The 12,928-nt window shown below is 36.7% G+C and overlaps 1 protein-coding gene across 30 annotated transcripts in view; it reads right to left on the minus strand.

The window, feature by feature from the left end:
* Positions 1-12,928, minus strand: part of celf2 (cugbp, Elav-like family member 2) — a 146,275-nt gene that overhangs the window by 23,311 nt on the left and 110,036 nt on the right. For all 30 annotated transcript variants that reach the window (XM_042722244.1, XM_042722241.1, XM_042722239.1 and 27 more), the window contains 3 exons: positions 12,681-12,729; positions 8,153-8,287; positions 2,848-2,927 (listed from right to left, as the gene is read on the minus strand). In XM_042722244.1, coding sequence (XP_042578178.1) covers positions 2,848-2,927; positions 8,153-8,287; positions 12,681-12,729 — 264 coding nt within the window. The remainder of the gene's footprint in view (positions 1-2,847; positions 2,928-8,152; positions 8,288-12,680; positions 12,730-12,928) is intronic.

Genomic DNA, 12,928 nt, shown 5'->3' on the forward strand with positions numbered 1-12,928 from the left:
AATCACAATGCAAGGGACCGTCGGAGGTCTGTTATTAAAGCGTCAGTGACATCGTCACCATGAGACCCATCTGCTAATGGCAGACTGGTTGCGTGGTGGGTGCGGGGGGTCCTTCTTAGTTTGACCCGTTTGGCCAGGGGTGGTTTTGGAAATGCCTGACAGTAATAACAGGGAGCGAAAAGGCATCTTAATATGGTGTTGAAAGTTCTGCAGAAAAGTGAGTGACTGAGGGAAAATTCTGTTTAAAAAAAGTTCCATCTTGTTTCAACGTCATAGGAAAAATATTAGAATCTGTACAAGGTTGTAATACTGGTCGCCAATTCAAACAGAAACAAGAGAGAAAAAGACAGAGAGCGTAAGAGAGGCTCTGTTCTTAAATCTCGTAAGCTTGCCTAGGCAGCATCCTAAGGGAAATAAACATTAGCATGTTAAGCTAACAACCATATTCTAATAAGCAAAACAAAGCAGAGAATCCAGAAAATGGGGAATGTGGACACATTAGCATTCTGCTAAGCTAACAACAATACTCTCACAAGAGGTGGTCATATTAGCAAAATTTTGCGAGCAAAAAAAGGGCCAGTGTCCATTATAAATAGTGTAGCATCTAGTTCAGTTTCAAATTAAGCAATTTTATATTGATTAACACGTCAAATTTATATGTTCAAAGTTTAACAAAACTGGAGTTTGATGTGAAACACAGTTGACTTTAATAGTGTTAAACATTAGCATGTTGCTAAGCTAACAGCACAACACTCTAATGAACAAAACAAAAACACAAATTCTAAGTAAAATAGTTAATTAGACAACTATTTAGATAATTTGCAGTACTGGATTAAATATTTTTGTATCAAATATAATATATTATATTCATTCATTACACACAGACTGATATATTTCAAATGTTTATTTCTTTTAATTTTGATGATTATAACTGACAACTAAGGAAAATCCCAAATTCAGTATCTCAGAAAATTTTAATATTGTGAAAAGGTTCAATATTGAAGACACCTGGTGCCACACTCTAATCTGCTAATTAACTCAAAACACCTGCAAAGGCCTTTAAATGGTCTCTCAGTCTAGTTCTGTAGGCTACACAATCAGGGGGAAGACTGCTGACTTGACAGTTGTCCAAAAAGACGACCATTGACACCTTGCACAAGGAGGGCAAGACACAAAAGGTCAAGACACAAAAGGTCATTGCAAAAGAGGCTGGCTGTTCACAGAGCTCTGTGTCCAAGCACATTAATAGAGAGGCGAAGGGAAGGAAAAGATGTGGTAGAAAAAAGTGTACAAGCAATAGGGATAACCGCACCCTGGAGAGGATTGTGAAACAAAATCCATTCAATAATGTGGGGGAGATTTACAAAGAGTGGACTGCAGCTGGAGTCATTGCTTCAAGAACCACTACGCACAGACGTATGCAAGACATGGGTTTCAGCTGTCGCATTCATTGTGTCAAGCCACTCTTGAACAACAGACAGTGTCAGAAGCGTCTCGCTTCAAAAAGGACTGGACTGCTGCTGAGTAGTCCAAAGTTATGTTCTCTGATGAAAGTAAATTTTGCATTTCCTTTGGAAATCAGGGTTCCAGAGTCTGGGGGAAGAGAGGAGAGGCACACAATCCACGTTGTTTGAGGTCCAGTGTAAAGTTTCCACAGTCAGTGATGGTTTGGGGTGCCAAGTCATCTGCTGGTGTTGGTCCACTGTGTTTTCTGAGGTCCAAGGTCAACACAGCCATATACCAGGAAGTTTTAGAGCACTTCATGCTTCCTGCTGCTGACCAACTTTATGGAGATGCAGATTTAATTTTCCAAAAGGACTTGGCACCTGCACACAGTGCCAAAGCTACCAGTACCTGGTTTAAGGACCATGGTATCCCTGTTCTTAATTGGCCAGCAAACTTGCCTGACCTTAACCCCATAGAAAATCTATGGGGTACTGTGAAGAGGAAGATGCGATATGCCAGACCCAAGAATGCAGAAGAGCTGAAGGCCACTATCAGAGCAACCTGGGCTCTCCTAACACCTGAGCAGTGCCACAGACTGACTGACTCCATGCCACGCCACATTGCTGCAGTAATTCAGGCAAAAGGAGCCCCAACTAAGTATTGAGTGCTGTACATGCTCATACTTTTCAGTTGGCCAAGATTTCTAAAAATTGTTTCTTTGTATTGGTCTTAAGTAATATTCTAATTTTCTGAGATGCTGATTTTGGGATTTTCCTTAGTTGTCAGTTATAATCATCAAAATTAAAAGAAATAAAAATCTGAAATATATCAGTCTGTGTGTAATGAATGAATATAATATACAAGTTTCACTTTTTGAATGGAATTAGTGAAATAAATAAACTTTTTGATGATATTCTAATTGTATGACCAGCACCTGTATATATATGTATATGTATATATATATATCTTTCACCATTTAGGAAGAAAGCCGCTAAGCTAATAACAACACTAAGTAAGCGAACATTAGAATGGTTGCTTTTAATCAGACATAACTACTTTTGTTGATGCTATGAGATGAATTATATTTAAAACACACATTCCTTACTGCATTGTATGCCATCTTGGACGGATTTTTTGACACAATGAATTATGAAATGATCTTCCTCTCAAAGTGTACATTACAATTTGGTCAGAAGAAAGTTAGAAGAATGACCGAAAGAAAGCATCTTCTGGAATAATTTCTCAAACCCTTAAAATGCTGCCTACATAGGCAGCTCATTATGTTTTGGAACAGAGCAGAGATAGAGAGAGGAAGAGTGAGAGAGAGAGAGAGAGAGAAAGAGAGAGAGAGAGAGAGAGAGAGAGAGAGAGAGAGAGAGAGAGAAGACAAGGGTACAGTACCTCCATGGTTTGAGACTGATGCATGGCTTTGATTGCATTCTGTGCCATAGCCCTGGTAGAAAACGTGACAAACGCACATCCTGCAGGAGGGAGGGGAGGGACGTGGGAGGGAGGAGAGGAGAGGAAGGAGGAGAGACGAGAGAGAAACAAAACAAGACAAAAGGGTTGGACAGGTTGTTATAAAGCCAAAAAAACAAAGATCGTACAAAGAACACAGCAGACAACAGTGCTATACAGTTGCTAGAATAGAACAATCAACATTCAACATTCAGCTTCAGATAAACATTCAACATTCAACATCTCAAAATACACACTCAACAAAATGTCAGCAATGGATATCAGTTCTTTAGTTTCGTTTGGTGTGATGGCTTGGAAACTACAGTATGGGGTTAGAGTGTATGACTAGTTTCATCTCACACACTCTCACACACATAAATTGTTTATAGATGTAGGATTACTGTGATACCAAAAACTGTAATTGTTAATACCAATTCCAGTGAAATTTCACAGTTTTCAATTTCAATTTTGAAACCACAACAAAAACTATGACACGATAACAGAAAATACTTTATTTAAAAACGTAAACATTAATATTAAAACTAAATTAAATTCTGTTACAATGTTTTCATGAACTTTTTGAAGCTTGAAAATGTTGATAGAATGGCATTTCAATGGAGGGACAGAAATCTCTCAGGCTTCATTCAAAGATATCTTCATTTGTGTATCGAAGATGAACGAAAGTCTGAAAGACACAATTTAATTTTTGGGGTGAACTATCCTTTTACATTAAAACGATTTAAAATAAATTTAAACATGAAATTTAATGCCTCAAATTATTAATGGAATTATTCTAGCAAACAAAGAAACAAATCAAGAGATTTTCTCTTTTTTTCTTCTTTTTATTTATTATTATTATTATTATTATTATTATTATTATCAAAATAGTGGCACATCCCATAGGTTGAATGTAAAATGCAAAGCCAAATATATGCACAGTATTTTTATTCAAAATTATTTTAATACTAACTTTGTACCTAAATATCTGTGCTACTGATATCCCCACCAACCCTGTTTCATTAAAATTCCGTCTGTTCATAAATATGTAAAAACACACCCAATTTCTTTCTTTTTAAACAACTGTAATCAAGGCGAACGATCCCTGGAGGGGAGTGTGTGTTTCGGGAGAGCTTGCAATGGCATCTGGGACAAGAAGTCTTGGAACCGAAGCGGTGCATGCGGGAGCCAGAAGAACAGGCCATATGGAGGCATGCTGGGGGAAAACGCAGCCCCGTTTGAAGAGCTCTACTCTACTGTGCAGTCCAGCAGATTTATACATATGGAGGACACACACATGCGCGCATGCATGGACAGTCTAGTTAATGGGTTAACTACTTCTCACACGTCTGTACATATGTGAATACTCTGAGATAGAAGGGAAAGAATGGAGGAAGGAAAGAACAAAGACTTGGCGTCCTATCTTTTCGTAAATGTGATGTGTGTCCAAGTGTTGTTGGCTAGAATAACATGGACATGCTGGGCAATTTCATATTACTTTCTCTCTTTTCCAACTGCAGTGGGAAATGCTGTTTTTCACATAAACCTGTCAAGTCATAAACTGACCAAACAAGCAGTACTTTCTGGAAAACTTTATCAGTATTCATCATCCACAGTACATAATTGGCACACAAAATACAGTACAGTCAACATTCACAATTATATATGAAAAATACTACCACATTTCCACCTCGATTCTTAAAGAAAATCTTTGCTTTTTCACTAGAAATGAGGACATAGTGGCTTCTCATCTCATAAATGGTTAATGACATCAAAAAATAAATAAATAAATAAATTAAAATACAAAGTGAAAATGTACAAATTCTTATTGTTTATTTTATATATATGTAAACATTTTAAATGTCATGTGTCACATGGTGTAACGTGGCGTAACCACAAATATACAAAAATATAAACATATTAATCATAATATATATATATATATATATATATATATATATATTATATATATATATATATATATATATATATATATATATTAAAGTGAACAATATTTATTTTCAAAAATATCATGAATTATTTATTAACAAATACTATTTTTGTTTTTGGGGAGTTGCACCACATGACATTTCACAATTTGAAATAACCATGCTTTGTCATAAAAAGGCTAAATTATTAAATATTTTAATGACAAAACACATGCACACACACAAAAAACTGTTTAAAAATCTTGCATCTCTTCCCACCTCCCAAACAAATAATATCCATACTTATTTAAATTCAGAAATTCAAAGAAATAAAATGCTCCACATAGAACAGGTGTATCCATTGCAATTTAAGGTTGTTTTTTTTTTTACTAAATTACAAAAAAGAAGCAAAAAAAATAATAATTTGCTTAGAGTCAGCAATAATTCCACCCTGCAATTCGGTGTTGCGACCACACGGTTGCACTGTATATCTTCTGGCACCGTCTACCTTCTCCAGCGGACATACCTTTATTCTCTCCTTCTCATTAGCATCTCTCTCTTCACTATCGCTCTGATACAACCTCCTTTCTGTCTTCAGAGCGGGTGAATCTGGCCCCGGCGAACCGGAGCATCACCACGAGTGAAAGCAGAATGAAAGGCTGTTTATTTTTATAGTTGTTTAATTAGCCTCATCATTAAAGCGGTTTTGGACACTCTAAGGGTGATATTTGTGAGCACTGGCAGGGTGCGAAACTCTAGAGAAACTGTCTCGTGGGGGAGAAATGCGGAAAAAACTTTCTCTTTCAACTCTCAAAGTCCTCGTTTTTGCTGACCTGCAACTGCAGAGTTCGTTCATGGTTCGAACGAACTGTGATCTGTCGAGATAAGAAGCTGTTAACGAGGAGAACGAATGAAAGAATTTCCAAGAAAGTGATTAATTATTCTTATTACGCAGCCCTCTGGAATACTTGATGGTGATTGGTCAATCGTAGCATTCAGGGGTCAATTTCTTTTGGTATAATGAGTGCAAAACGGCATAATTGTCCTAGTCAACGGATTTCCTCTACTAGTCTCATACCGTCTTTTTCGTTATAAATATTAAAATAATTTCAAGTCAAATTACTGTTTCATGTCCATTTATTTAATTAATGCTTAGGTGTTTTTCTTGCAATAGTGCCAGTCTGATTGTAAATCTTCCCTCACATATGTCGTAGTTGTGGCAAAAACAACACAATTACCTGTCAGTGTCATAAAAACAGAATGAATGAGGGAGATATGTATAGCGGGAAAGAGAGAGCAAAAGATGAGTTTTTTGAAGAAAGTGGGGTAGCTCCCAGGGCACTGCACTCACATGTGGCCTGATCTATATTTTATTAATAGTGAAGTTCAATGATGATTGATAGACCACTTTAATAGCAGCACGAGAGCGCTTTTAAAGTCGCCCTAGTCCGTGGCTTTACCATACACCTCTTTTACGTACACATTTGCTCATCTAATTATACATCCAATCTTTTTTTATGGAAGGGGGCGGTAGTTTCTCTCATAGAAGCATTTCAAATATATCTCCAACCACGAGCTCAGGGAATAAAGTTAATCTCCTGTGGAATTAAAATATTCATGAGGACAGGAGGAAAAGATGGAAAATAGGGACTGCGGAGGAGTTGCGCGAATGAGCGAAAGGATGGAGGGACGACTAGTGGAGTGGATGAGGAGGATAAACGAGTGATAAAAGATGGCTGTATGCGAAAGCAGAGCATTGTGGGAAGTTGGAGGTACGCTGTAATTCCCTGCAGGTTACATCAAGATGGGAAAATCTTCAACACTATCATGTACCACATATATTCCCATAATACAATACTACATCACAAAACAAAACACAAAATAAAAAACTTACTATTCAAATAACATAACTTCAAGAATAGAAAAACAAAACAACAAAATATCACACCTCAATGCCATATCAGAATCAAAATCAATTCATGTGTGTCTACAACAAATATCCCTTTAATGAAGTATGAAAACACAAGCATAATAATATATCAAACATGTGCTCCATATAAAGAGTTGTATTCTACACATTTGTTGCAAGTCCAAATTATTTTCTTGCACCAAAAACATTCATAAAATAGTTTTTATAAGCATATCCCACACTCTTTAAAAGGTTGATTTTGCTACTGCACCTTTAAGACATCTATATTTAAATAAGCCCTGTTATGATTTGCTTAATGTCAAACTGCTGTAGTTCCAACCCGATCTCACAGAATAATGTAAGTATTTTACAAGCTGTCGATTTTGTACGAGTTCATATTATGTGAAACGTACAAAATATTTTTTTTTGGGGGGGGGGGGCAAAATCACCCATAACCACACCCCTAAACATAAACATCACTGCGATAGTGAGAAATAAGATTCCACCGTTTTGCCAAAACATACTATAGTTACGAATTGCCATGAGATTGTGTTGATAGTTAACGTTGTTCTTAAGGAAAATTCTGTCATTAATTCACTTAAGACATTTGTTTATCTTTGAAACACAAATTAAGATATTTTTGATGCAATCCGAGACCCCTTATACACAGCAACGCAACTGACATGTTCAAGGCCCAGAAAGGTAGCATGAAATTTGTTAAAATAGTTGTGGTAGTCTTGTAAACGTGTCGAAGACTGACACAGAAGAGAAGAAATTGTTGAATAAAGTGATTATTTTTGTTTTCTTTGCACACTAAAAGTATTCTCATAGCTGCATAAAATTATGATTGAACTACTGATGTCACATGGACTATTTTAACGATGTCCTCACTACCTTTCTGGGCCTTGAACATGGTAGTTGCATTGCTGTCTATGGAGGTTCAGAAAGCTCTCGGATTTCATTGAAATATCTTAATTTGTGTTCTGAAGATGAATGAAGGTCTTATGGGTTTGGAACAACATGAGGTAATTATGAGTTAATATAATTACAGAATTAAAATTTTTGGGAGATGGACGGTCATATGTTAATGAGCTTATGGTTGTGATGTCAATGTTGTGATGTCCAGTCCGTTCACGTAAAAAGTGAAATTCTATGTGACACGAAACAATCACCTCCAATCAGAACATATTAATTGTTTACTATTTAACTACATGGAAAGCTGTATTAGACCAATGAGGTTTCAATGTGGGCGTGGCTACCCATCGTGATGCTTCATTACCTTGCATTTGGTTATCTCACAGTGTTAGTTTCAGATTTGCGTTGAAAACTTATTTCAAAAGAGCAAGAAAAATCCTGTTTTTCTTCATGTTCCAATGTAAAAAGAAAAATACAGTATGTCCAGTATGTGTCTCACCTCGGCTGAGTCCATCTGGTCCCCTCAAGATGCGACACTCCTCGATCTGTCCGAAAGGAGAGAACATGACCCGGATGTCGTTCTCGTTGCATTTCTTCGACACCATGCCGATGAACAGCTTTCTGTCCTCCACCGCTAAGAGAAAAAAAGGGTAGAGAAAAGAAATTTGCCCAATGTGTGGTAAAAAAAAGACGTTACGGCTGCATGTGATCAATGTCTCATTAGCACATCAAGCCCTGACACACACAACCGCAAATTTTCACTTGGTTCTCTTTGATCTTTTCTTTCATTGACCCGAGCACACTCTTTTGCCCGTAATCTGTGTGTGCTGCCTTCTAATCCTCCTGGGAAGATACTATTTACGAGCTTGGAGGCCGTAATTATGATGTGATGTGCATTTCTGTTGAAAATAAAATGGATGTGTTGAGTAATTTCATTTTTATTTCTCCCCTTTTTAGTTCACCATAAAGACAGGAAGCTCTTTAGCGCTAATGCACCAAAATGAAGAGGAAAAGGTGCATTAGGTGTGTAATTGATGCTTTATTTATGCATTTCATCCTTCTTGCGCTGCCACAGAGAATGATGGGAAATGTAGTTTTGTTGCTCACCTCATTAACCGGCTAAATGAGTAGTGTTTTCTGGCAAGCTGTAATGCCATTTATTTATTTATTTTTTTATCAACAGTAGATAAAATGTGTACAAAGTACAAACCCGATTCCAAAAAAGTTGGGACACTGTACAAATTGTGAATAAAAACAGAATGCAATGATGTGTAAGTTTCAAATTTCAATATTTTATTCAGAATACAACACAGATGACATATCAAATGTTTAAACTGAGAAAATGTATCATTTTAAGGGAAAAATAAGTTGATTTTAAATTTCATGGCATCAACACATCTCAAAAAAGTTGGGACAAGGCCATGTTTACCACTGTGTGGCATCCCCTCTTCTTTTTATATCAGTCTGCAAACGTCTGGGGACTGAGGAGACAAGTTGCTCAAGTTTAGGAATAGGAATGTTGTCTCATTCTTGTCTAATACAGGCTTCTAGTTGCTCAACTGTCTTAGGTCTTCTTTGTCGCATCTTCCTCTTTGCCAAATGTTTTCTATGGGTGAAAGATCTGGACTGCAGGCTGGCCATTTCAGTACCCGGATCCTTCTTCTATGCAGCCATGATGTTGTAATTGATGCAGTATGTGGTCTGGCATTGTAATGTATGAAAATGCAAGGTCTTCCCTGAAAGAGACGACGTCTGGATGGGAGCATATGTTGTTCTAGAACTTGGATATACCTTTCAGCATTGATGCTGCCTTTCCAGATGTGTAAGCTGCCCATGCCACATGCACTCATGCAGCCCCATACCATCAGAGATGCAGGCTTCTGAACTGAGCGCTGATAACAACTTGGGTTGTCCTTGTCCTCTTTAGTCCGGATGACATGGCGTCCCAGTTTTCCAAAAAGAACTAAAAATTTTGATTCGTCTGACCACAGAACAGTTTTTCCACTTTGCCACAGTCCATTTTAAATGAGCCTTGGCCCAGAGAAAATGCCTGCGCTTCTGGATCATGTTTAGATATGACTTCTTTTTTGACCTATAGAGTTTTAGCCGGCAACGGCGAATGGCACGGTGGATTGTGCTCACCAACAATGTTTTCTGGAAGTATTCCTGAGCCCATGATGTGATTTCCATAACAGTAACATTCCTGTATGTGATGCAGGTGCCGTCTAAGGGCCCGAAGATCACGGGCATCCAGTATGGTTTTCCAGCCTTGACCCTTACACACAGAGATTGTTCCAGATTCTCTGAATCTTTGTATGATATTATGCACTGTAGATTATGACAACTTCAAACTCTTTGCAATTTTTCTCTGAGAAACTCCTTTCTGATATTGCTCCACTATTTTTCGCCGTAGCATTGGGGGAATTGGTGATCCTCTGCCCATCTTGACTTCTGAGAGACACTGCCACTCTGAGAGGCTCTTTTTATACCCAATCATGTTGCCAATTGACCTAATAAGTTGCAAATTGGTCCTCCAGCCGTTCCTTATATGTACATTTAACTTTTCCGGCCTCTTATTGCTACCTGTCCCAACTTTTTTGGAATGTGTATGTGAATGTGTGACATTTCAAAATGTCTCACTTTCAACATTTGATATGTTATCTATATTCTATTGTGAATAAAATATAAGTTTATGAGATTTGTAAATTATTCCATTCCTTTTTTACTCACAATTCGTACAGTGTCCCAACTTTTTTGGAATTGGGTTTGTACATTGGACGACATATGGAATACTCCACAAATATCAGTGAATTGGAATTTCTTTATTTAATCTTTTGGCTAATTAAATTTTGTTTTCAGCTTCCTATTAAAACCATACAACTTGCAGCTCCATTTAACATTACGATGTAATATTGCGAATATGTATGGAAAGACACTTTCAGCTTAAATTAAATGAATAAATTAATAAACAAATAAAATAGTAACAAATAAAACAAAGTAAAAATTTTGAAAAAAAAAAATGCATTTTCATATCCCCCAATAGTGAATCTAAGTCTTAAACTATGACTTTGTGTATTAATCATAGACCTTCTATGATGCAATATTTTTACCAATTTCAAAGAAATGTCAATTTTATTTATAAATTCATGTGTGAATTATTAAAACAAAATATAAGCCCATATGGAATACTGCACAAATATCCAAAAATAAAATAAAATAAAAATAAACAAAATACAATGAAATTAAATAAAATGAAATAATAAAATAAAATAAATCCCCCAATTGTGGCTTTTAAACTTAGAATGTTAATTTATGACTTATTTTTACCATTATATCACAATGATCACAATTCAATTTTTAGAAGTAGAAACAGATTTTCATACAATGAATAACATTCCGACACCTTAAACGCAGTGAGAGAAAAAGCGAACCTTTAGATGTTTCTAATCTGAAATGTTCGGCATAGTGGGAAGAGGACTGAACAAGAAGGAAATATTAAAAATACATATGAAATCATATATTCGGTGACAGTTTGCAGTTGTGTGTTTGTGCACGCTTGAGTGTGTGTGAGAGAGCGAGCAAGAGAAAGGCAACTGTAATCCAATTTTTTTTAATGAAGAATGTGTCAGCTCTTACCGCTGGGCGGCCGATAAGCAAGCCGCTGCACTCTGGGAAATCGATAGCTCACTTGTTTATTTTGCTGTTTGAATTGTTTGTGCATTTAACAGCGACAGGATGAGCCAGCGATAAGTGCTGTTTCAAAGGATTCGTCTTTACGCACACACACTGTCATATCAGAAGATTAACCACACACACAGGAGCAGGGTTCTCAGTTTGATGGGTTACAGTGTTCACTAATGAGCTTTGCTTACAGTGAACATCTGATATAATATCATCTATGTGAGACGTTTTATGGAGGGTCACATCTATAATATCCCCGTCACTCAGAGAGACAGACAGACACGGATCCTTTTTCACTGACAAGCAGCAGAGACCAATCTGACTCTGAAGAAAATATATGAAATGCTATTCGCACGCCATTTTATTTTCATAGTAAGTCATTTTAGAAGCAGAACAAGTTATTACATTTTGATGAAATATAACAACAAACGTTTTTCTTTGAAATAACATTCAGCAAATCAAATACAATAAGACCCATAACTAGCATTAAGAAAGTTATTATCCATTGACTTGTAAAAATCAATGGATAAGATTTTTGGCAAACAATTCTGTTTCAAAGTAATTCGGGTATGGATCATCCAGACTGATTTTTGATCCAGTCTGACAGATTGGTTTAAGAATCGACTCAAAGAAAAATAAACATTGACATGGCTTGCAAGCAAGTTTCACTCTACACAAAACCAATTTCTAGCTGATGAAATATGTTAGCTGTTATGACTCCCTATGATATAATATTTTACTAATATCCGAGACTTTAAAACATCATGATTCTTTTACAAATACACGTGTGAAATGAGTATGGAAACAACTGAAATCAAATCAGCATATAGAATAATTTCCAAAGTAATGTGACTCTGAATACTGGAGTTCTGGCTGCTGAAAATTAGGATTTGAATCTCACAAATAAATTTCATTTCAAAATAAACTAAAATAAAAAAATAATAATTTTAAATCATAAAAATATTTCACAAAAACTGACCCAAATTTTTGAAGGGGGGTGCAAACTTTGTACTACATTAAGCATATCTCTCTTTTTTTTTTTTCTGAAGGTAGGTTGTGTATAGTAACATAGGTGTTATAGTTACATCATCATTCGGCTCTCAAGTCTCTGGCCAAGCACCAGCTCCCTCGCAGTGGACTTCCTAACCACATCTATGGCTTATGTGAGTGTGTGTATATGTATATGTGTTTGGGTCAATGCCAGGGCACACACTTAAACTATTCGTGGCCCACGGCTCTCCTGGGTTTCAATAATTCATTCATCTCCCAGTCCCTCACACAAACACAGAGACTGACCCCCAGAACAAACATACAGTCGGACGACCTGAGAAAAATAAGACACTCACCATTTGATTTCTCACTGTCTGCGGGCTTCATCTGTATGGGATGGTGCATCTGAAACACAGGACACACACGGGTTACATTTGCACAAACACGGCACATTTACTACAACACACTCATTAACGCTCACGGCAGCACATAATCAACCTTGTCTCACTGATGTTCTACATTATCGCTGTAATCTTGTTAATGTGTCGTCATTTTTTTCGCTGACTCTATTCTTCATCTCGATAGATGCTAGCGGAATGAAGAC

Source organism: Cyprinus carpio, chromosome B4 (genome assembly GCF_018340385.1).
Source record: "Cyprinus carpio isolate SPL01 chromosome B4, ASM1834038v1, whole genome shotgun sequence".
In the NCBI taxonomy this organism is placed as follows: domain Eukaryota; kingdom Metazoa; phylum Chordata; class Actinopteri; order Cypriniformes; family Cyprinidae; genus Cyprinus; species Cyprinus carpio.